General features: G+C 49.9%; 1 protein-coding gene across 6 annotated transcripts; it reads left to right on the top strand.

The window, feature by feature from the left end:
• Window positions 1-2,685: 2,685 nt before the first annotated feature.
• On the top strand, window positions 2,686-23,380 carry LOC105484815 (kelch domain containing 8A). 6 transcript variants are annotated; one of them, XM_011746822.3, is made up of 8 exons: window positions 2,686-2,844; window positions 3,481-3,516; window positions 7,756-7,847; window positions 15,904-16,468; window positions 19,660-19,824; window positions 20,054-20,269; window positions 20,868-20,969; window positions 21,881-23,380. In XM_011746822.3, exons 4-8 carry the CDS (start codon window positions 16,093-16,095, stop codon window positions 22,072-22,074), a joined length of 1,053 nt encoding a protein of 350 aa, XP_011745124.1. In that variant the 5' UTR covers window positions 2,686-2,844; window positions 3,481-3,516; window positions 7,756-7,847; window positions 15,904-16,092; the 3' UTR covers window positions 22,075-23,380. The 6 variants fall into 6 exon arrangements, with proteins under 6 accessions (XP_011745124.1, XP_011745123.1, XP_011745125.1 ...); XM_011746821.3 differs by lacking the exon at window positions 7,756-7,847; XM_011746823.3 differs by lacking the exons at window positions 2,686-2,844; window positions 7,756-7,847 and adding an exon at window positions 3,025-3,077.
• The last annotated feature ends 1,658 nt before the right edge of the window (window positions 23,381-25,038 follow it).

Genomic DNA, 25,038 nt, shown 5'->3' with positions numbered 1-25,038 from the left:
CTTCCGGTAATCCTCCATTGATCGCCACCCCGCGTTCCTTCCTGCCCACTTGTGCCGGCCCTCCCCGCAGTGTCCTCTGACGTGAGGCCCTTCTTTCACTGCTCTAATTCAATGGCTTCTAATTGGATGCTCTGCCTGGCTAATGGCTTCTACCCAACTGCAGGGCTGACATTTACTTATTTGATTTCCACCCCTCCCTCTGCTCTCTGGCCTCCTTTGTGAGCAGAGCTTAAATTAGGCAGGATTTTAGATCCAGCACCTTTTTGTATTTCGGTGTGGGCCTCTTGTTTTTTGAGTGGGGAGGGGTGGCTGAGTAGAGAAGAGCCTTGGAAATACACACTGAGCTGATCAATCCTGACCCCTGCAGATAAACCCAGCTTTGTGACTTATCTCTGTCCCAGAATCCCAGCTGCCTCTGGCTGCTTTCTTTGTTTGCTTTTTAACCTGGACCCCAGCCTGCTAATTTCAGCTGGAACAAACTTTATTGTGTCACTGAATATCAGATCAATGCCAAAAGAGTTGTTGCTTGTTTTCATCTTTGGAAAGGTTCTGGGCTAAATGTTAGATCTCTTCATCTCCAGGGTTTGACATTCAAGAATTGTAATGTAGGGCTACAATCATCTTAGTGATTATCTTAGTTATCACAATCTGAACTCATCCTCCTTTCTCCCCTGTCCCTAGATATAAACATTTCTGGAGAGATGAAAGTCATGATCCTGAAAGGATTTCGTCTTTGAAGGCTCTTCATCATCATCTTTGCATTTGCCTGTTTTTCAATCTTGTAACCCCAAACAGAACAGAAGAGCCATCGTCCATCCATATTTGCTTAGAACGGATATTTACAAATTGAGTTTAAATTGTTCTCAGACGTGAATTATCTTATTTATTTATTTATAGACTTCACCCCATAGAACAAACAGAGACAAACGGCAAGTTTCCCTTTGGTTTAGGACCACTTGGCAGCATGACTCCAATCTCCACTATCACCCAAGCAGCTATGGTTCAGGCAAGCTGTTAGCTTGAGGTCTGTAGTCTATCTCTAAGGATTACCTTTACTTGATTCTTAATTACATACTATTCTCCATCCTCCCAGTCCCTTCACACACACACACACACACACGCACACACACACACACACACACACACAATTCCTCTTTAATTAGGTTATAGCAGTCTCTTCCATGTATATCTAACTCAGTTCATTGTGGGCTGTTCTGATGGATAGCTGTCTGCCCTGGCCAACACTTCATTAGGAGTGATACCCTGCAGCCAGTGGTCCCCAGGTCGCCTTGTTCAGGAACCAAAGTGCAGCCCAGCAGGGAGTCTGGGAGACAAAGGGATAATTGTGGTGGAGAAGTAATAGTGATGAAAAGGCTTCCAGAACAGATGTAGGAAGCACCCTGCAGTGCAGTTCACTTTCTTATACCAGGTTATGAAATTAGGAGAGTGTTAATAAAGGCAACTCAGTTACCCAGGTGTTGCCTCTGCAGCTGAGAGACTGATATTCAAGCCTCAGGAAATAGCCAGAATATCTGAGTCTCAATAGGTGGCCCGTTACCTACAAAATCAATATGGCCTCTTGCCTATGCAATCCTCCTTTTTACTTTTTTTTTGAGACAGGGTCTTACTCTGTCACCCAGCTGGCATGCAGTGGCGTGTTCTCAGTTCACTGCAGCCTCAACTTCCTCAGGCTCAAATGATCCTCCCACTTTAGCCTCCCAAGTAGCTGGGACCAAGGTACACACCACCATACCTGGCTAATTTTTGTATTTCCTGTAGAGGTGGGGTTTTGCCATGTTGCCCAGACTAGTCTCAAGTGATCCTCCCACCTTGGCCTCCCAAAGTGCTGGGATTATGGGCATGAGCTACTGCGCCCAGCAATTCTCTATTTTACTTCTTACTTCTAACATTCACTTTCTCTTTCCTCTCTTCCTGAAAAGATGGCTAGGGAAGAAGAAGGGAATAAATATTTCCTATGTTCTAGATTCTCATGGCTGCTTTACCTGGTAATATAAACCTATATTTTTAAAAATTGAGGTATAAATTACACACAATAAAACCCACAGTTTGATGGGTTTTGACAAATGTATACACCCCTATAACCACCACTCTATCAGTTATAACGGCATGATTCATCCTCACATTCAATCTCTATGAGAGATTGGTGTCACTGGCTCAATTTTATAGCTGAGGAAAGGGAGGATCAGAAAGATTAACAACAATAGCAATAATAACGGCAAATACTATGAGCCAGGCACCGTTCTAAGCACGTTACACATATTACCTCATTTATTCCTCTCTACAACCCCATTGGTCCCATTTTACAGATGAAGAAACCCCAAGGTCACACAGCTAAAGAGTTAGAGCAGGATTTCCGATGTTCAGATTACCTTATTTCCCTTACAGTACTTCCAGAGAATTTTTTTTAAGTTCCCTCATTAGATTTTCTTTTATCCCAGAGAGAAAAATCCCCCCAAACAGAACTAAAGGCCATCGGAAGGAAAGCCACATGTCCCATATCTATGCTAGCACCCCCTCCATCCCTGGCTTTCTTTAAACTATGGGCAGTCAGCTTTAACATCATAGATAGAAAAGGTTAGGCTTGAAGAAAAGCCTTGTTTTGCTACCCACTAAACACAGGGATTTTCATCTAAGAAAGTCCTTCAAGCCATCTGCCCAAGCAAAGTGATCAAATTGCGCTGAGGTTCAGCTTGACCTGGTAAAACACGTTGCTTTGTGGAACGAGTTTCGAGTTTCGCTTTGCCAGCGGTGCTGAGCATTTCCTCGGGAATTTCACACCCACGCTGGACCACTGATGCCTCCTCTGTGCATGGAAAGGCAAAGGTATGGCGTGGCTTTTTGGGACCTTCATATAAAAAGGTCAACCCACTTCTCTGCTTTTTACCCACAGCCCCACCCCAGAGGAGGGAAAAATCTGCAATTGTTGGATTAGGGCTGAGGTGCATATTTGCCCTTTGCATAACTGGCAGCGTTGCAAAGGACAGCCCCTTTCTCTCTTCCCTCCATTCTCTCCCATCTGGCAGAGGAGTCCGGCTCCCTAAATCTTCTTTTTGTTGGTTAGTTTCCATGGTAGTTATTGTCTGTGTGTGTGAGCGTGTCCGCCCCCTCACCCGCTCTCTTTGTAGCTGAGACTGGGTGGAGGGAGAGGCACGGAGACACTGGGGCTCTGATGAGCTGGCTAAGGCCCTCTCAGTAGGGGGGTCACGCCTCCTGGAACTCAGGGACCCCAAGTTTCTGTGCATTCAGGGCAGGGCTGGCCTCATGCCCTGTGCATAGAGGCCTGGCTGCATCCCAGTCGATCAACCAGAGGCAGCAGCAGTGGACTCATCAATTGTGGAGGAAGCCCTGGGGACCCTGGGGACCTTGCCGACTCTATTCCCAGTCTGCTCCTAGGACAAGCCTCAAAGCCAACACCTGCTCGACCCTCTCCAGGCCCCTCCCCTTCTTTGTCTTTTGCAGATGATCGCCGGGTGTCCTCCTTTTCCCCCTAGTCAGGTAAGTTTTATTTCAATCCATCTATGCAGAGTGATGTCTTGGCATTCTGAGTGCCTGGTGGTGGGGAGATAGGCAGTGGTGTCCGTGAGAGGAGGGCTGCCCAGGTCAGACAGGCTGGCATGGGGGTCAGGAGGGGCAAGGGTCTTCAAGGGCTTTTTCTCCTCAGCTGGGCCTCTCTGGCTTTGAAGTTAAAGGTTTCTTCCCACCTGGTCTTAACCCAGCTAATTAACTCCAAAGATTGCTGTCCAGGGCACAGACTGACCAACATACAGCCAACCTCCAGAACTTCTGGCTTCTGATCCGAATTCGGCTCAACTTTATGGAATATCAAACAGAAAACCAAATATTGCATATTCTCACTTACAAATGTGGGAGGTAAACCCTGTACGCAGATGGACATCAAGATGGGAACAATAGACGCTGGGGACTCAAAAAGGAGGGAGGGAGGGGGACAAGGGCTGAAAAACTTCCTATTAGGTTACTATGTTCACTATCCAGGTGACGGGATCAATAGAAACCCAAACCGCAGCATCACAAAATACACCCTTGTGACAAACCTGCACACATGTCCCCTGCGTCTAAAATTAAGATTTTTAAAACTTATGGAATATCTACTATGTACACACATATTGATACACTTGGCTCTGAAGGGATTGTGCTTTGACGACCATGGCACATAACATGGTTCCTGCCTTCCATTGCTTACCACCTGGTAAGAAAGAATATCTACATAGATAGGTATGGGGATTCTGGGGCCAGACAAGCTGGAATTCATATCCCTGTTCTGGTTGTGTGACCTTGGACAAGTCATTTAACTTCTCTAAATTTCAGTTTTCACCTTTGTAAAATGACAATAATAATAGTACCTACTTTATAGGCTAAATTATACATACACACAACTCACACGCACATAAAACTCTGATCAGTTCATGACACATACTGAGCACCATATACTTGTTAATGATTATTATTGTTATTATTATTGGCTTTTTATGTGGTTCAAATTATACAAAATATGTAAAGAATGTAGTGTGGTGTTGAGAATAATGGGTGGTGGTTATTATCATGCTAACACAGTTACAGAGGAAGTTCTATAGAAAAGGGAAAAATGACTCTTGCCTGCAGGGATCATGCAAGGCATGGAGGAGGCGGCATTCGGGCCAAGCCCTGAGGATGAATAGGATGTCAACAAGCAGGACGGAGCATATGAAGCAGAAAGCACAAAGCCAGGCATGGAGGCAGGAAATGAAAGGCCTATTGGGCATCAGGCAATAGAGTGGTTTGGCTGGAGCCCAGACATTAAGCCTGGCTGAGAGGCTGGACTGGACTTTGGGCTCCCAGCATCTTGAGGACAAGGGCCAAGATTAGGGTGTGACACTGTGAACACTGGAATAACCAGCCCAGCACCAGGATGAGGGGGAGTGATACACTTCATAGAGAGCCAGGCTCAGAGCCTGAGACCAGCATTCAGGTCCTGGCTGAGCTTCAGATTGAACTGGGTGCTCTGAGGCTAATCGCTTCACCTCTCTGAGTTTGTTTGTCACCTGTGAAATCGGGAGGTAAAATACCAAGTGCAATTCTTCAGGAGAAAGGAGAATTTGTGTGTCATCTGCATGGTCCTGGGAAAAATCCAAAGGAATCAATCATTTAACAAAGAGACTTATGTAAATTATCAAGTGCAATGCCTGACTCACTATAGTAGTTGAATGAATGATCTCGCCCATCATGATTAATTGCCTTATTCATCCATTCATTCATTCATTCACTCATTCATTCAGCAAATATTTCTTGGGTCCCCACTGAATGCCAGGCATTAGTTTTGCTGATGGGAAAGAGTGGTGAATACAACAGATATGCACCTGCCTTGAGACACTTATAAGCAACTGAGCAAACTGGCAACCTGAGGACTTCTGGGTGCTCCCACCCTACCCCCAGCAGCTTCCATCCCACTGGCCATCTTCTATTTTCTCTCAAAGATTACTGCTTTCGGATATTTATTTTTAGCAGATTTTAGGCTCCCAAGACATCTCCCGCATAGGTCTTGAGAACATCTCCTGTCTGCCCTCTGCTGGTGGGGGATTGTAAGCACTTTGCAATAAACAGCTCAATATTCATGACACATCAATACCAAGCGTTTCTGCTGCTGTCCATCACCCCTGAGATGAACTGAAGTGCTTTAATTTTTAAAGAGGAATGAATTTGTAATTAGTACTTTAACGTTACACCAGAGTCATTCAAGAGGTTTTCTATTTAAATGCAAATTTAATCTTCCCAAAGGAAAGCTAAAAGGTGATGAAAATAGATAGCAAAGGTTGAGGAAGAAGGCAAGAAAAGGGAGATGGCGCTGACGTGGAGCCGTCACTGTTGTTGACTTGCCTGTGGCCCAAGCTCAGGACCAGGCTCTGAGGTGGAGGGAGCTGAGGTGGGGCCTGGGTCCCTAAAGCCTAAGTTCCAACTGCCCTGCCTGTTCATGGGGGCAGCCCAAACCAGCAGCCATTTGGGTGGGTCCTCGCTGGACTGCTGGTGGTCATCTTAGAATCTGGTGGCCTGGAGAGGATATGGGCTGTGGGGTTACGCAGATCTGAGTTTGAATCCAGGATCCTGTTCTGCCTAACTCTAATAGCTTTGGCGAGTTTCCTAATCTTCCCCATTCCTTCATTATGTAAACAGACCTCTTAGTGCTTGTTTCTCTCAAGGTCGTTGTAGAGATTATGTGATAAACAGAGAAAATGTCCTTGGTATACAGGAAGGGCCCTCAAAATGTTCATTTCCTTTATTGCCACTAGATATTGCCTTGTCAACTTAACATGCCACGGTGGTGCGAAGTATGTTCAAGAATAAGGTGGCAAGCTGGGAGTGGTGCGTGTCTATAGTCCCAGCTACTCAGGAGGCTGAGGCAGGAGGATCGACTGGGCCCAGGAGCCTGCAGTGAGCCATGATGGTGCCACTGCACTCCAGCCTGGGCGACAGAGACCCTGTATCATGCAAACAAGAAAACAAAAAATGAAAAGAATAAGGTGGCATTCCCCTTGTTCCCTTAAAACAGCCTGAGGTCCGGGGGAGGGCACAAACATTTTCTGTAAAGGGTCAGATAGTAAATATTTTACACTTTGCGGGCCATGCGCTCTCTGTTGCAACTACTCCACTCTGCTGTCGTAGTGGGAAAGCCGCCATAGACAACACGTAAATGAATGAGTGTGGCTGTGTTCCAATATAACTTTATTTATAGATGCTGAAATGTGAATTTCATATCACTTTCATGTATCCCAAAATATTTTTCTTTTGATTTTTTCCCCAATCATTTAAAAATGTAAAAATCGTTCTTAGATTTCAGGCCACACAGAAACAGGCAGCAGGCCAGTGTTGGCCCTCGTCATAGTTTGCTGTCTCCTGCACTGAGGTAGAACCTGTGATTTAGCGGGGACTTGTATCAAGGAATCTCTCAGAACATAACTTCCAAGACTGAGACCAAAGCAGGGAGATGTCATCCAAGGAAGAAAATAGTCCTTTCTGGGCCAGGACTAGGGAGGAACAAAGGACCCACGGTATCCCTAGTGGTTCCTCGTGGAGGCAGTTGTTAGGTCTGGGTGTGAATAGAAGTGTCACTCTGTTTCTTGCCTAGCGATGTGCGGGGATGGACTGGCGGTTCCTGGGTGCTAAGCAGGCAGCCACATTCTCCTGGTGACAGACTATAGGAGGATGCTCAAGGGCCAAGGCCCTGCCACTCCCTCCTTCACTGGGAGAGAAATGCAGCCTCCCTGGGGCTCCTTAGAGATCCTCAGGTACACACCCACCAGCCCCGGGAGTGCCGAGTGATAAGGACAGGCAGATCCTTTGATTCACCCAAACCTTGGCCTGGTTCTCACCTTTCCAGACTCTCATGGCTTCTTAGACACACATACACACAAGGCACTCGCAGCCAGCCCATCACGGGTCCCCCGCCTCTCCTGTCTCCAGCACAGAGAGCACAGGTCAGCATGCCAGATGGCAACCTTGCTGCTGCGGCAGATTGCCGTCTCCCTAGGGAGCGGGGGTGAAAGCAAAGCACTGGATGATTCCTGTGCTCCAGTCCCCACTCCCTCCTCTCCAGTGTGCCTCTGCCTGGTCCTTTCTCTGGGGACAAGGGGTGTGTGTGTGTGTGTGTGTGTGTGTGTGTGTGTGTGTGTGTGAAGTGCCAGAGAAGGGGAGAGGTGGGGAGAGGTGAGGAGAGAGCAAAAGCCACTCCCTACCTCTGTACAGGTCCTGCCCCAGTGACCAGGCACTTCCTTCCATCTGGAGAGTGGGCAGGACCTCCCTCTCTGGCGCCCAGGGAGGCTGGTGGGCTCTTAGAGGTGAGTAGAGGCATGGGACGGACAACAAGGCTGCCCCAAGGCCTGGTGAGAGAGGCAAAGAGGCCTGGGACCTTTCAGGGTGACTGATCTCACTTCCCAGCTCTTTGGAGGGCCCAGGCAGAGTGTCATGCCAGCCTAAACAGCCTAAACTGTGAACCTCGTCATCCCCTTCTCAGCCCCATAAAGGGCCCAGAGTCTTGGATCCCGCTGGATGTCAGGGTCAGACAAAATTTGGAGTTAGGAGGGAGGCAAGGAAAGAGAGGCGGGAGGTGGGCCATGAGAAAGCCTTTTTGAGACGGAGTTTCGCTCTTATTGCCCAGGCTGGAGTGCAATGGCACCATCTCGGCTCACTGCAACCTCCAACTCCCGGGTTCAAGCAATTCTCCTGCCTCAGCCTTCTGAGTAGCTGGGATTACAGGCATGCGCCACCATCCCTGGCTAATTTTTGTATTTTTAGTAGAGACGGGGTTTCTCCATGTTGATCAGGCTGGTCTCAAACCCCCGACCTCAGGTGATCCGCCCACCTCGGCCTCCCAAAGTGTTGGGATTACAGGCATGAGCCACCGCGCCCAGCCGAGAAAGTCTCGTCTTAAAGTGAGCAGTGATGATCAAATAAAAGTCCAATATATCCTATGTACCAAGTGAGGAAGCTCTACGTGGAAACAAGAGGAATCTTCTGGGAGTGACCCTTTCTCTTCTGGGTGGGGACAAGACAACAAATGAGCTTTTGTCCTCCAGATAAGGCAGTTTTGCTAGGAAGAGGATGAGCGAGCAGGCCAGCCTTTTGTTTAGCCTTTTGTTTCTAGCAGGCCCTACCTCTAGGCTTACAGAGCTCCATGGGCTGGACTGTGGGTCTGCGGCCCTGCTCATTCAGAGCCTGCCAGCAAGAGAGCCAGCTCCCAGTGCCTCAGCACACACACACACATGCACGCACACACACATACACATGCGTGCATACACACATATGCACACGTAGGCATGCACACCATCGTGACAGGCAGGCTGGCCCAGCTGCCAATCAATCTTCCTTGCTGATTTCCCAACTGGAAGCAGTAGCGCTGGTGTGTAAATCATTCAGAGCCCTCTCTCAGCTCTGCCAGGACATGGAGCTCTTTTTAATTAAGAAGAATGTAGGATGCTGCTGACTTTGGAAATGGCAATATTAACTTACTAATGGGCATTTAAAGAGCCGCGTCTGAGTGGTCTGCTGCAGCCTTCCCCAGCCTATAGCCTCTTCTCCTCTGCAGAGCTGCCTCCATAAAGGCTCTGCTGTCCTCCTCATGAGAAGGGGTGAAGATTAGGCCCCCTAAGGGCCCCAGCCTGATGACCTGGGACAAATGGGCGCATTTTCACTTTTAGAGAAAGAGCCAGGTCAGGATGACCTAAGCCCTTGCGTCCTCTGCAACCCTTGCATACTCTCCTGGAAGCAGGCACCCCAGAAAGGTCAGAACCCAACAGGAAGCATGATAAGGCATCCAGGTGGGTGCCCAGCGTCTACAGGGAGCCAGCTCATTTGCCACAGCTGCAGCTGTCACAAGGCACTCCCTTGTCCTGGGCTGATTGGAGAGAAAGGAGGGTGGTGGTAGCAAGAGAGAGTGTCCAGGGGAAGCCCTGATAAAGTCCTCACTGGTGACCGGACCTGGGGTAGCTGGCAGCGCTTGTGAGAGCTGGTGGGGCCAGACCTCCGCGATTGTATCACCTGGCAGAATGTGAGAATGTTCGTTCTAGAATCAGATGCTTTGTCACTATAGCTAAATGCTTCTTTCTCTAGGGCTTCCCAGCCTGTATAGCACCCCAGGAGTACAGAACACTACAGCTGGGAGGGACCCCAGCTGCTTTCTTCCTCACCTTCCTTCCTTCTAATTTGACAGGTACCAGAATGGATATGACTTGCCCATAGTTGCACAGGCTGGTTACAACAAAACGTAGGCTGGAGGTCATAGCCTACATTGTAACACGATGTAGCAGAGGTCTTCTGACTGTCCTATGTCTTTCTAGTATGCACCAGGTGGCAATAGAGGAGGAGGTGGCTCCGTGGCCTCTCACCTCACCTCATGCTGGTGTTTCAAGTTTCTGACACTGCTGGTCAGGAAATTCTTCCTTGTTTATAACTCAAATCCTCAGGCTTTATTGTAAGCCCCATTTCCTCTTACGACTTCCTCAATAAGCACAGGGAAGTAGCTGAGGTCTTTGAGAAGCATCCCTTCCCGCACGCAGTAAACAGCAGAGGAGTGTGCGGTTTCCCAACCCTTTCTTCTCTACCTTGTGCAACTCCTGAGTCTGAAAACGAAGATGACCCCCTCCCTTCACCCATCATCCCATATCTGGGGTCCACTTTCCAATGTCCCAATTTTACCTAAGTAGGCAGGAAGGTGCTTACAGATGAACAGATGCATTCTTTAACGGATACCCACTAAGCCTCTCTAGGTTCCAGGCACCAGCTAAGCACTGGAGCGGGAGGGAGCAGGGCGGATAGCTGAAGGAATGTGGCTGATTCAACTCTCCAATCAAGGCTGCGTGGTCAGGAAGGGAACTTGAATAGCTAAGGCCATTCTGCAGGACTCCAGCCCTCCACCTGCAGGGCAGCAGTGCCACGTGATCACATACAGATCCTGGTTCTGACTGCTGGCAACTGTGTCATGCCATCTCCCATCAAGTCCACGTGAGCTCTAAATCCTTCCTCTGGGCTGATGTTGGGACTGGTGGGGAGGAGGCCCTAATGAGGCTTCTCTATGCTGGGGGAGGAACTACCCTTTCCTTGGTCTGCTGGCAGCCTAAGTCCTAATTGGATGAGTCAGCCTCACTCCCCACTCCCTGAATAAGGACCACGCTTCTGGTAAGGAATGAGAAGGTGATTAGCTAAAGGAAGGGCACAGCTGTTCTCCAGATTAGAATGCAATTTAGGTTGCAGCAGATGAGATTTCAGCTAGCTAGGAGAAAAGATATCCGGTCTAAGACACAGGCCCAGAAGTGATTGGCTACAGGAGGGTGTGGGCCCTGGTAAGGCTGCCTATCTTGTGAAACTGGCACCTGCTTTGGGGGACACACTACCCTGAAAGTCAGAGGTACAGAAACTTGCCATCGCAAAGGGAAGAAAGACACTAGTCTTTATGAGGTACCTACCACATGCCCAGGAACTATGCCTGGCACCTCCTTCTAGAAAGTAGATTTTCTTATTCCCTTTTTCACAGATGAGGACACTCAGATTCAAGGACGTAAGTGACTTGTGCGTAGTCACACAGCTAGGAGGTGGCTGCACCAGGATTCAGATCCAGCCTGCCTGATGCTGACCACATGGTCTGTGGGGTGCTGCAGAAAGAAAACTGCATAAAGAAGGTGATCCTGGCCTCGGGGAGTTCCTGGTGTGCGCCTCCAGCCAGCGTGGTTCCCTGCAGAGGGCACTCCGGTACAGAGTATTTCTAGGGAGGGCTAAGGAGCAGCTAATCACTAAACAACTCCTCTTTCCTCCTATCCCCCCAAAATGTTCCCTAAACTTGGAATTCCACCAGACCTTGAAACCCTTCCCACAGTTACTGCATCCATGAATCTGCCTGGTTTATTGGGAAGGAACTGTCCCCCACAACACCCCCAATTTCCCCTTAAGGTACCGCAGTTTGGTGAAGACAGGATCCTGCTGAATGCCTACCAGACAACAGAGACTGAGTAAAACTGTGCATTTCATTGTATGTAAATTAGACCTTAACAAATCCAAGACTTACTGAGCCTGCCAAGGTGGTGCATGCCTGTAATCCCTGCTACTCAGGAGGCTGAGGCAAGAAGATGACTTGACCTCAGGAGTTCAAATCCAGCTTGGGCAATATCGCAAGACCCCATCTTTTAAAAAAAAAAAAAAAAAAACCAAAACCCAAAATGTACTGAGTGACTTTTTCTGGGGCCGAGCATCCCCAAGTTTGATTGATGCATCAATATCTATAATAAAGACTCCACAGCACCAAAGGCCTAATCTTTAGAGGCTTTTATGACTCCCCCCACCCCCCGCTAATTCCCCAACCTCCCACCCTACCTTGTGACCAAGGCAAAAAATCTAACACTTTTTTTTTTTTTATTTTTTTAAGAGAGACAGGGTCTTGCTGTGTCACCCAAGCTGGAGTGCAGTGGGACAATCTTGGTTCACTGAAGCCTCTAGTTCCTGGGCTCAAGTGATCCTCCCACCTCAGCCTCCCTAGTAGCTAGGATTACGTGCCACAAAGCTTGGGTAACTTTTATTTTTTATAGAGACAGGGTCTCGCTATGTTTTTGAGGCTGGTCTCGAACTCCTGGGGTCATATAGTCACATGCCTCAGCCTCCCCAAGTGCTGGGATTACAGGCATGAGCCACCTCATCCAGCCTAAAAACTCAAACCCCTTTTAAGGCAAAAGAGAAACCCTGGCTCAATGTTATGCAAGATTTTAGAGCAAGAAGGATTTAGATTTGACATGAGGAAGAACTTCCTGACCAGCAAAATGGTTACACACTAGAATAGGGTGGGGAGGGATCAAAGGAGTCACTGGACACTCTCCCTCTGCTTGGCACTCCTTAAGGCCCCATCTTGGTGCACTCAGCCCAGGCAGTGGAAACCACAGGTGACTCAGGGAATCTTAAGTGGCAGTTGCTAGGTTACAAGCTTCCTCGATGTGCACTCAGTGTAAGGACTAAAGGATGTTACCTGGCGGAGAGGAAGAGAGATGGGGGAGATGGAGAGAAGCCAGGACTTCCAGAACAAGCAATTAGGTCATGGTCTGGAAGACATCCTGTTCTTAGTACTTTTCCAAGGGTCTGAGTCCCTAGATCCCACAGTCTGCACAGAAGATGGTGCCTGTAGGATATGAGCCTTAGTTTAGAATGGGGGCCTATTCTAAGGCTGGATTCCAGCACTTCCTTACCTGCACTGCCTGGCACAAACAGTATGGGCAGCCGCTGAAATATCCTTGGGAGCCTAGGCTCCTTTCTTCACCGCAGTGGAATAAAGACCAGAAGCCAAGTGGAGAGTAGACCTGCTTGGTTTCATTCATAAGGCACAATTCTTTCATTTGTGATTTAATTGTGATAAAGTGAAGGAGTACTGGATTTGGAATTCATACCTTGGACCCACCCTGAATGGCCTACATGGTCCTAAGTAAGTCACTTCATCTCATTAAGGCTCAAATTCCTCATCTGTCAAAAGTGGATACCGATACCTACCTGGCAACCCCTCCCAGGGCTGTTTTAAGATTACGAGAAAATGGACATGCAAGGGCTTAGATGATCTCAACAGGTGACACAAATATAACATACAGCGTGGAACTCTGTCTGCTTATTAAGCTGCCCCAGCTGGGGTGGTGAGGGCTCATTTAAGAAGCCTGGCCTCACTGCTTTGGTAGAAGGCTCAGTGGGCAAAAGAGGCTGAGGATGGACTCCAACAAGCCCTTTTGAGGAAGGTCTATGGCTTTAAATCTTTCCGATCACCTGTTCTGATTTTGTGAAGACAGTTCAAGCTGAGGTAAATGTCCGTTCCCTATTTCTCCAGGCAGTTAGAGACTCCTAGGACGAAAGGGAAATGTTCAGTGTTTCCGTGAAATTTCATTAATTCACACCCCATGCTTTTGGAATTTATGAGTTCTGATTGAATAGGGAAAACAGACACAACCTTCCTCTGTGAAGGTTCTAGAGGTGTTTACTTTGTAAGCACAGAGAATTCAAACTAAAAAACGTGGAATTTTTAAGCCAAGAACTCAAAGTAGTAAAATGGGCCCATTGGATGGAGTGCAATGGTACAATCTCAGCTTGCTGAAACCTCTGCCTCCCGGGTTCAAGTGATTCTCCTGCCTCTGCCTCCTGAGTAGTTGGGATCACAGGTATGCGTCACTGCACCCAGTTAATTTTGTATTTTTAGTAGAGACGAGATTTCACCATGTTGGCCAGGCTGGTCTCGAACTCCTGACCTCAGGTGATCCACCTGCCTCAGCAACCCAAAGTGCTAGGATTACAGGCATGAGCCACCAAACCCCACCTCGATTGTATAATTTTGAGGGTGGAAGGTTTGTTTTGGTTTTGTTTTTTTTTTTTTTTTTTTTTTGAGACCGAGTCTTGCTCTGTCACCCAGGCTGGAGTGCAGTGGCGCAGTATTGGCTCACTGCAATCTCTGCTTCCCAGGTTCAGGTGAACCTCCTACCTCAGTCTCCCAAGTAGTTGGGACTACAGGCGCATGCCACCATGCCTGGCTAATTTTTTTGTATTCTTAGTAGAGATGGGGTTTCACCATGTTGGTCAGGCTGGTGTGAAACTCCTGACCTCAAGTGATCTGCTTGCCTGGGCCTCCCAAAGTGCCTGGATTACAGGTATGAGCTACCACACCCGGCCGGAACTATTGTATCTTGACTGATCAATTTCAAAACCCTGGTTGATATATACTGTACTATATAGTTTATATATACTGTACCATAGTTTTGTAAGATGTTGCCATTGGGAGAAACTGGGTAAAGGGTATTTTTTCTTACAGCTGCATGTGAATCTAAAATTTTCTCAAAATTAAAACTGCAGTTTAAAAAATATATAGATATGGATCTATCAAAAAATATATAGATATAGATCTATCTATCTATCTATCTGTATAAGAAACTGAGACTTAGAGTATTAAACAAGTTTCAGAGGCAAGATTCAAACCCAGGTCTCCAGCCTCCCAAGCCTGGGTCTTTCAAGACTTGGCTACATTTGAGAGAACCAGGTAGGAGGAAGATCCCATCGGCCTTGCAGTCCACCAGACCAGGTGGTTCTCTGGCCTCATGGGCACCTTTGTTACTGGGGGCTACTGTCCTGTAAAGGGTATTATAGGGTGGCTTGCAAGGATTGTTTGTCAAGCTCTGTGGGTTGGTGCCGGGGACAGAGATTTGATCATCAGGTTTCCCCTTCCTAAAGCTTGTGAACGGTGATGGTGGTGGTGGTGGGTTGTGCATGTGTGTGGCAGATGGAAAAACTGCCTGTGTGTGTTTGTCTATGTTGGTGTCTCTGGCTGTGTCCACATGTCTGTCTGTGCATCGTTGGTCAGTGTCTCTGTGGATGTGTCTATTTCGGGGGGGAGGGTGATGTGTAAGTTACGCATCTATGTGCAAGTGGGTGTATATGTTATATTTGAAAGTACCTGTGCCAGGTCTGCATGCATCGCACCCACATAAGTTGTTTCCATGAGGTTAAACTACATGATAATACCTCCCCCCAAGCAAAGCTGGCTATTGAGTCAGCCTGTCACGAACTGCGTCTGTGTACTGTAGATAAACTGGGTAATTGGACTCTCTGCCTCTTCATCCAAAACAAACACAAAAGCCCGCCCCCACACCGGAGGGAGTCTGTGCCCGTCATCTGGGTGCTTGGTTCTAGTGCCCTGCTTTCCTTGACCCTGTAGACAAGGTGAGCGCTTCCCCGGGGGCCCGGGCGGCGGGGCTTCTGTAAAGAGGTCACAGCACGCTGTGTCCCGGGACGCACGCGGATTCCTGCACAGGTGTGGTGGCTGCGGATGGGGACCGAGCGGAGCGGGCTCGCCGGCTTCCTCCCCGGCGGCGGCTCCGCTTCTCCTTCCTGCTGTTCACTTCATCTCCTCATCTGCATGTGTGACAGCGGCGCGCGGACTGGGGAAGGACAGAGCGCCCTCTCCCCGGCTCCCGTGCAGCCGGGCGGGGGCTCCGGGCTCCCCGGTGATGCGTCGTCTGCGCCTCGCCGCCGCGCTCCCGGGGCCTGGCAGCGTAAGTGATGCGGGGGCGGGAGCGCCGAGACTGCGGGGAGGGGGCGCGGGGGAAGAGAGGCGTAGACGCCGAGAGACGCTAACTCCTTCCTCCGCCCGGGGACTGCCCGGCGCCTGGAACCCCTGAAAGCCCCGGCCCGTGGCGCGCTCCGGCAGTGTCCGAACAGCGGGTGGGGAGGGGGCGGGGACCAATCGGTGCAGGGCGTGGTGCCGCCGCCGGGGGGCGCCCTTCGCCGCCGCGTATTCCCGGTGAAGTTGACCAGGGGCTGCCGAGCCCGCCTGGTGCCTGCTGGAGGGCGCGTGGCCCCGGCTGCCCTTGATTCGCCGCGTTCCTCCCGCAGGGCCAGGCGTGGACGCCGCCGGACCGCTGAGACTCGGAGCACAGTGAAGTACTGGCCGGCGTCTGGCTGGGGCTGGCGCTCGAGAGCCCGATGGAGGTGGCCAGAGGGGCCGTGGGAGCCAGCGCCGAGTAGCCGGTGGACCCCCGCGCTCGCACCTCTCCCGGCGCCCGGGCGCTCCCCGAGGCTGCCATGGAGGTGCCTAACGTCAAGGACTTCCAGTGGAAGCGCCTGGCGCCACTGCCCAGCCGCCGGGTCTACTGCTCCCTGCTGGAGACCGGGGGCCAGGTCTATGCCATCGGGGGATGTGACGACAACGGCGTCCCCATGGACTGCTTCGAGGTCTACTCCCCCGAGGCCGACCAGTGGACCGCCTTGCCCCCGCTGCCCACAGCCCGGGCGGGGGTGGCCGTCACCGCCCTGGGGAAGCGGATCATGGTGATTGGGGGCGTGGGCACCAATCAGTTGCCCCTGAAGGTCGTGGAGATGTACAACATCGATGAGGGCAAGTGGAAGAAGAGGAGCATGCTGCGTGAGGCCGCCATGGGCATTTCTGTCACGGCCAAAGGCAAGTGGGGCCAGGGCTGAGGGCGGCCAGAGAGAAGGAAGTGGGGGGCCACGAGGGAAACACGCCTTCGCTGTGGGCTGTGGAGTTTAGTGCCATGTTTCTGCAGACCGCATGCGTTCAGCAGAATGCCTGCACCTCCCGCCGCCACACCCCAGCCCCTGAAACCTGCCTTGCAGGTGCCACCACCCCCAGACACCTATTTGGGGTCCTGACAATGCTCACTCCATCCTTGTAGCGTCACCAGGCCCCACTGAGAGGGCTTTGGGACCTGATTCCAGGGGTCTCTTCCACCTTCAACCTCCCCCTCTGCCTCCCAGGCTCAGAGATGCTTAATGGAGACCAGAATGTTCTTGGGGGTTGTGCTCCTGAAACGTCTTGCCCATTTCACTAAGTCCTCAGCGCATGCATGTCCTCACTACATGGTTTTGTGATTCCCATTTTCCTTTCTCAAAGCACCTTATTTCATTCTTTTCACGCCTAGTACAGTCCAGAACCTAGAACTCTGAAAGCTCTTTTGCTAAAACACAAAGGGTTTTGTGGGAGATGGTTCAATGGGAATGAGGAGACACCAAGGTCAGACACACCTGAGCAGCAGAGGTTTGCAGTGGGGTGCAACCTTCCCTCCCTCTCCTTTTCCTCCCTCCCTCTCCTTTTCCTCCCTCCCTCTTCTGCTAAACCATACTAGCTGCATGTCAAATCTACTGTAGATTGGGAACCAGTATTTCTTGAGCACCTGCTCTGTCCCTGGCACAGTGCCAGGCTCAAGGAAGGAAGGAAAGAGGCAGAAGATCTGTTCCCTGCCTTCAGAAGCCTGGATCTGACCAAGGAAGGTGACCAGAGAGAAACTCCTGTGCAGAATCCCGCATGGCAGCACAGCCAGTGGGGCTTCTGTGACCTCCCAGTAAGAAGGATGGAAGGCCTGGAGGCCTACAGAGAGCAAGGGAGGGAAAAAGTACATCTACATCCCAGGCCTCGATAAGTGGTCTTGAAAGATTAAGAACTAACGTTCATTGAATCCTTACCATTGGTGCTTTGTATACATTAACCCCTTTGATTCTCACAACCTATCCAATGAGGTAAGTGCTGGTATTACTCTGATTTTAGAGAGAAGCAGTGTAAGGCCCAAAGAGTTAGTTAAACCACTGGTCTGAGGTGACACAGATAGTGATGATTGAATCTGTGCTCTTACTATGGCACTGAATGAGTTCAAGAGTTAGTTTAATAAGCATTTACATGCCTGTGTGCCAGGCATTGTGCCAGATGCTGGGGCTATAGATTTAACAGATTCTCAAGGGCCTACAATCTATTGAAAGAAACAAAGATTATTCAGTAACGTGGCAATTAGGGTGATGGAATAGGGTGACAGAAGTGCCATCATTCAGGAGGCACTGAGCCGGTGCTGTCGACCCAGCCTTGTAGTTCAGGGACACCCAGATGGTTCTGAAACGATGAGTAAGAATTGGGCACAAAAATAGTAGTGAGGAGTGGATGGGAGGATTCCCAGGAGGAGGTGTTTCAAGTAACACAGGATGGGATGGGTGGAGCTTGTGCAAGGTGAATGCCTCATTAGCAGGCACCATCTTCCAGCCTCAGGCTAGGGTTGGCATTTTTTTTTTCCAGTAAGATTGGAAAGTAGGAGGAAATAGTACTCATCCCTACAATCACCTTAAGAATAAAGGCCTCCTGGAGCCAGAAGCAGTGAGGACTGGCTGCTGGCAGACAGAATCCCAGGCAGGGGTGGCTCCCTGAGAAAGAGAGGCTCAGGAGGTCCTGGGGTGAGAACCAGGAAAACACAGATGCCTTGCCCATCCTCTCTGGTGTAGTGAAGTCCTTTGAAAGACCACCCACAGTCATGAGTAGTAGAGAATGAGAGGAGACTCACTTCTCAAAGTACCCCAGCTCACTTCCTAGGCACGGTTTCTTAAAGGGGCCAGCACTCTCTCCAAAGCTTCACCCTCATTCGCCCCTAGCCCTATCTCATTTAGTCGAAGTGACTCCTGGATCCCACAAGTCTCCCAATGTGTGAAGGAAGATGGTATTCCCTCATGGGGCTGGCAGACACAGAGAGACCAGCAGCAGTCCAGTGTCCCATAGGCCAGTGACAGCATGACTCATCTTATTTCTAAAGGCCCCTGCCATATCTAAAAAATTCCAGTTTGTGAATGCCTGGGGAAAGGGCATCAGAAGAATATCTCTACTCGTTGAGGCCAGGCGTGGTGGCTCATGCCTGTAATCTCCACACTTTGGGAGGCCAAGGTGGGCGGATCACCTGAGGTAAGGAGTTCGAGACCAGCCTGGCCAACACGGTGAAACCCCATCTCTACTAAAAATACAAAAAAAAGTAACCAGGTGTGGTGGCAGGCATCTGTAATCCCAGCTACTCTGGAGGCTGAGGCAGGAGAATCGCTTGAACCTGAGAGGCAGAGGTTGCAGTGAGCTGAGATCATGCCATTGCACTCCAGCCTGGGTGACAAGACAAGACTCTCTCTCAAAAAAAAAGAATACCTGTCCTCTTTGGCTTCCCCTCTGGCTGTCCAGGGAGGAGGACAGTGAAAGGGACAAGACCTGCAAAGGGTTTTCCAGGCCTAGACTTCATACAGTGTTTCAGGCTTAGCCAAAGGGCTGGACACTAAGGAAGACTAAGGCATGTAGTCATACCATGGCTTCAAAACACCCAGGCAGCTGGGCGCAGTGGTTCACACCTGCAATCCCAGCACTTTGGAAGGTTGAGGCAAGAGGATTGCTTGAGCCCCAGAGTTCGAGACCAGCCTAGGCAACATGGCAAAACCCTGTCTCTACAAAAAATACAAAAATTAGCCGGGTATGGTGGCATGGACCTGTAGTACATGCCACCATAGCTACTTGGGAGGCTGAGGTGGGAAGATCTCTTGAGCCCAGGAGGTCAAGGTTGCAGTGAACCGTAATTATGGATTATGCCACACTCCAGCTTGGATGACAGAATGAGATCATATCTAAATTAAAAAACAAACAAACAAAAACAGGCTCTCAGGCTCAGCTGTAGCAGGGACTTCTTTGAATGGTGCTATCAACCACACTGATACAAATATGACTCACTCTGGCTGAGCAGTGGTTGAAAGCTTGGCCTGGCCATGGGAGGCAATGGATGCTGGTGGGCCCGTCTTGATGTACCTGTGAGCTAAGCCAGGGGCATGTATGGCCTTTCTTCTTAGATTACCGAGTATATGCAGCAGGCGGGATGGGCCTGGACCTACGTCCACACAGCCACCTCCAACACTATGACATGCTCAAGGACATGTGGGTGTCGCTAGCACCCATGCCCACCCCGAGATATGCTGCCACCTCCTTCCTCCGAGGCTCCAAGATCTACGTGCTGGGTAAGGATGGGTTACCGTTCTATACCTGCCCTCCTTCCTTCCCTTGGCTCAGTTCCCATGGGAAGCAGTGCCTGTGTGCTGAGCATCTCGTTGGTACTGGGGATAATCACACTGCCCAGCCCACCGGGAGCTTCCTGTATGAATAACTGTCAAAAGGGGAAACCTTTTCGCTGTCCCTGTCCTCAGGGACAACCCTTCTGCCCAACCTCTATCCTGCTCTGGCCCCCAGGGGGACGACAGTCCAAGTACGCAGTCAACGCTTTCGAGGTCTTTGACATCGAGACTCGCTCCTGGACCAAGTTTCCCAACATTCCCTGTAAGCGGGCCTTCTCCAGCTTTGTGACCCTGGACAGCCACTTGTACAGCCTGGGAGGCCTGCGGCAAGGTCGCCTCTACCGGCAGCCCAAGTTCCTGCGGACGATGGACGTGTTTGACATGGAACAGGGTGAGCTGGTCACCTTCCCCAGGAAGCTCTGGCTGCCCACTGCCCTTCTGGCTGGCTCCCCATCCCTTACACCCATTCCAGCCATCTTCCAGGGCCGTTTACCCAGCTGAGCAAGCTTCTCGGAAGTCTCAGCACCCCTCTCCACTCAGGGCTACTCTTGGAATCAAATTCCTTCATTGCTATAGTTCCCCTTTTTGCTTGGTTGATTTTTTTCAAAGCCCCTTTTCTACCTATATTGTCTTTTCTTACAATATTCACACAGGACCAGGTCAGAGAGGGATTTTTCTTACTTTTTACTGATGGAGAAACAGAAGGATCCTGACTCCTACCCTCACTGCCTCTATTAGCCTCCTAAGCAAAAGTCAAGGTGATTCATTGTAGGGGATGATGATGCCTTACAGAGCAGCAAGCATGGGAGAGGGGGAAGCCGCAGAGAATTTCAAACAGCAGGAGGAACTGTGTACTCCCCAAGCATAAAGGATAAATAGAGTGAAGACACTGCCCAGGGTGAAAGCTATTTGGGCCACAATCTGTATTTGGTGGGAGTGGTCTGTATCTCATTCTCTCTATATAACCCACCATTATCCATGGCCTATAGGGGGATGGCTGAAGATGGAACGATCGTTCTTCCTCAAGAAGCGGCGGGCAGACTTTGTGGCTGGCTCTCTGAGTGGACGGGTCATAGTGGCTGGAGGACTTGGTAAGGATGGCACTTTCAGGCTGGAATTTATTGTGGTTCTGGTGCTCGGTGGATCCTTGGCACTTTGCATATGCAGGAAAGGGTACTGGCTCCTTGCAGACCACCTGCCTACCACTTTACTCCAAAAAATTCAAAGCACTCCCTTTCTTCCAGCCTGGATATTACCTATCCACTATGGGCCCCAGGTGTGGCCTTTCTGTCCTCCTACACGGGGGAAACTGTGACGCAGAGAGAATAAGGGACACCCATAGCCGTGCAGCACAGGCTTGCTGAGCACAGATCCCTAAATGGGCATGACTGGAGACAAAATGTGGAGGGGATTAGCCTTGGTCTTCCTCTGACCAATCTCTTCTCCTTGGATACCCAGCCCAATCATGGAACAGGAAAGCAATCTGATTAAATAAGTTCAACAGATGAATCTTGGATTTGATATATTAACTCTGCCAGAGATTACTGGTATTTTGAAGGAGGGACTCTAAAGTGAGAAGTCCCTCATCATCAAGGAAGAGAGGTCCAGGCAGCAGGGCTTCCAGGTACCCGAAGTCTACTTAGTGTGGACAAACTCCCACTTTACTCATGCATGAAGGAACTGTATGAGCTAGGCCATGTCGGTAGCTTTTTTAAGAAAGGGCAGCAGTGAGTCAGTAGTGTGCTAGAAAGCTCTGGTGAAAAGCAATGGGTAGGGAAAGAAAGCTTACTCTTAAAGAGACAGAAAGGAAGAAGGTAGGAGGGACAAAGTGGCTGCTTGACAAAAGCCACTGGCTTAGTAAAGGGAGTAATCCTGTAGCCAAGGAAGTTGACCTTGCTTGGCTTCTGCTTGTGGGTGCCCAAGGGAGGAAGATGGGGTGACTGTGGGGCATGGATTGGCAGTTGGACTCCTTTGTAAGGTCTGATTCCCTTGACACTTTCAGGGAATCAACCCACTGTCTTGGAGACGGCGGAAGCATTCCACCCAGGGAAGAACAAATGGGAGATCCTCCCTGCCATGCCCACACCCCGCTGTGCCTGCTCCAGCATAGTCGTCAAGAACTGCCTCCTCGCCGTGGGAGGTGTCAACCAGGGTCTGAGTGACGCAGTGGAGGCCCTGTGTGTCTCTGACTCCTAGCTGTCTCTGGGTCCAGTACCTTTGTGCTGGACCATATCACTTCACTCTTGACATGAGGAATGATCTTGTCCAAGCAGTCAGGGCTGCTTCCCAGAATGTCAGCTCCTGTTAGCAGCCAGTGGAATCTGGCCTTGGGGCTCTAAGTGACCTCTCTATAGCTCCAAATCCTACCAATCTCAGAAAACTGTAAGAGGCACAGATGACTCAACCAGCTGCAGAGCTGACTCTGAAGAGAATCTCCACTTACTGCACAGGCACAGAAAGGCACAGGAATATTTCCTACCTCTCCCTCCTGTGAGTCCCACCTCCCCCACCCCCATCTCCAGGAGGCAGGTAGAGCAGTTCTGACAGAGAGGATAAACTGCTGTTGCTGTCTTTCCCCAGCTCTAAACGAGTTTTAAGGTTGCTTAGGATGAAAAATGGAGAATGATTGGGGGTTCCAAACCCCTTTCTCCTCCCTTGGTTTATATCTCTTCACCATTTGGTGGTCAACTGTGGGCCTACCCTGGACCTCATCTACTCAGCGAGAATTGGACATGAAGCTAGAGGCAGCTGCCTTGGAAGGGAAGTCAGGCTCACTTGGACAGCCCAGGCCATGGCAGGAAGAATCCCTTCCTCTTGGGGTCCTTGCTGGGCATGTGATGGTGGAGAAGGAGCAGTCTCCCAGCCATGGGTCTGCTCCCCACATCTCTCCTAATTCCACTTCACCTTCTTCCACCCCCTCCCCACCAGAGGCCTAGCCCTTTTGTCACCGAAGGCCCCCAGAGGGTTTCTGTGTGAAACCTTCTCATTTACACTGTGGCATCAAAATCCACAAAAGATGGATTAATTGTACTCTGGTTAATAGCAGCAGCACAATGATTAAAATCTATATTCCTAACTTCTCTAGCACCCTGGTGTGGGGGTGGGGCAGAAGGGTGTCTTGAGGGGCAGGGAGGACCCCATAAAACAATCCCTCCGGCATTCTCAGGCTAAGGAGGGCCCCCAGTGACCACCTGTTCTTGGCTGTCCCCTCTGAAGAGCTCTGCCTTCTCACAGCCACCACCAGTTACCCCACTCCCAGGAAAATAGCATATATTCTTCTTCTCCTGCCTTGAGACTGCATGTTAATCTTCCATTCAGAACTCATCAGCAGCTCAGTCCTTCTTATGTCTAGTCTCAGTTCATTCAGCCAAAGCTCATTTTTGTCCTATCCAAAGTAGAAAGGGTTCTTTTAAAAAACTCGAAGAATGTGCCTCCTCTTAGCATCTGTTTCTGACTCTCAGTTATTTTTAAAATAAATGATGAATAAAATGCCTGCCCTGAAGGGTTCTGGAGGAGTCAGGTATCACTCATCAGGTGATAGTGTAATTCATTCCTCCAGGAGGCAGGAACAGAGGAGGATCACCTCTCTGGATCTGAGGGGTCTAGGGAGCCTCCTGGAGGGAGGGAGTATGACACCTTCAGTTCAATCTTCAAGGACAAGTGGAACCTGGGTCTTTACAGGATACGGATTTTTTTCCCTTCCCTTTCTCTTGGTACTTGGACTTTTTCCTTACTTATGTCCAAGAAGGGCACTGCCACCTGCTGGCCCAGCATTTCCCTTCCCCTCCCCTGGCTGGGAGGCCTCCGGTAGCCGCTGCTGCCCCCTAGTGGGGAGACTGCAGAGAGGCCTCCCCTGCTGTTTCTGGATCCCTATGAGTTGAGCCCCTGAAGTAATTGATAGAAACAGGAGCTGGAGGAGCTGCAGATACTATAAGGGATGATGGAACTGTGCGTTAGGGGATGCTCTTCCAAAGGCATCCTGTCTCCTCAATCCCCTACCCAAGAAAGGTGTTTAGCAACAGGGGTGCCTCCACCCCTTCCAAGAGAAACCCAAGCCTTATGGGAGGGGGCATTTCCAGGCACACAAAGTGGTCCCATATGCATGGATACGGCTGAGCTTTTTTTTGAGGCAGGATCTTGCTCTATTGTCCAGGCTGGAGTGCAGTGGTGCAACCAGGGTTCACTGCACCCTCCAGCCGGGCTCAAGCAATCCTCCCACCCCAGCCTCCCAAGTAACTGGCCCTAGACTCAAGTGATCCTCCTGCCTTGGCCTCCCAAAGTGCTAGATTACAACCCTCAGCCACCATTCCCAGACAGTGAACCATTTTTAAATGGTCAGACAGAACCTTGGGAGTACAGAGAGCTCTAAAAGGTTGAATTAGCCGCTGGAATCTGTGAGGGTAACTCAGGGCTGGAGCTGGTATCTGCTAAGGACTCACCCCTTGGAAGTCCATTCTGGAAAGACTTTAGGGGTGCCTCACTGAGGAATGAGGGAAATACTGAATGTCTGTTAAGCCATGTGATCCTGTACCTCATGGTGCTACAGGGGCAGCACAGGATCTGGGGTAAGATGGCCTGGCCCAGGCCTCGCTCCCCCACCCCCATAGGCTTTCCCGTTCCCTTTCCACCGTGGGAAGGCTCCTCACCTTTTCTGTCTTCGTTTCCCAATATACACAACAGCAATCATAATGCTATCTCACAGGTGGTGAGGCACTTCCTTCAATCCTCAGATCAACTCCATAAGGTAGGTAGTATCCTCCCATTTTACAGGTAAGAAAACTGGGACTCTAGGGTCACAAGCTCGTAAGTGACTGAACCAGGTCTGATTCCAAAACTTGTGACCACAGCACTGCATAGCCTCACATGAAATAGCACAGGAAAGGAAAGAAAATCAACTGTGCTATACTATGTAGGAAGTTGAAAATATCTCAAAATCTAGAAGGATGGAGACTGTTTCTTAAGGAATGAGTGTGAGTATTAGCAAGGAATGGGTGAGAGGGGCTTCCTAATGTGAAATGGGCATAGATTATTCCTAAATGTATACCCCCAGGAAAGTTTCCTTCTAACTTTTTCATTCCATTATTTAACATTTAACACCTATTCTGTGCCTGGCATGGTGCTGGATTCCTGCCCTAGAGCAGTTACAGTCTTGGGAGGAAG

Source organism: Macaca nemestrina, chromosome 1 (assembly GCF_043159975.1).
Source record: "Macaca nemestrina isolate mMacNem1 chromosome 1, mMacNem.hap1, whole genome shotgun sequence".
NCBI classification, from domain to species: domain Eukaryota; kingdom Metazoa; phylum Chordata; class Mammalia; order Primates; family Cercopithecidae; genus Macaca; species Macaca nemestrina.
Note: the sequence above shows the minus strand (reverse complement) of the source record. Positions and strands in the feature narration are given on the sequence as shown.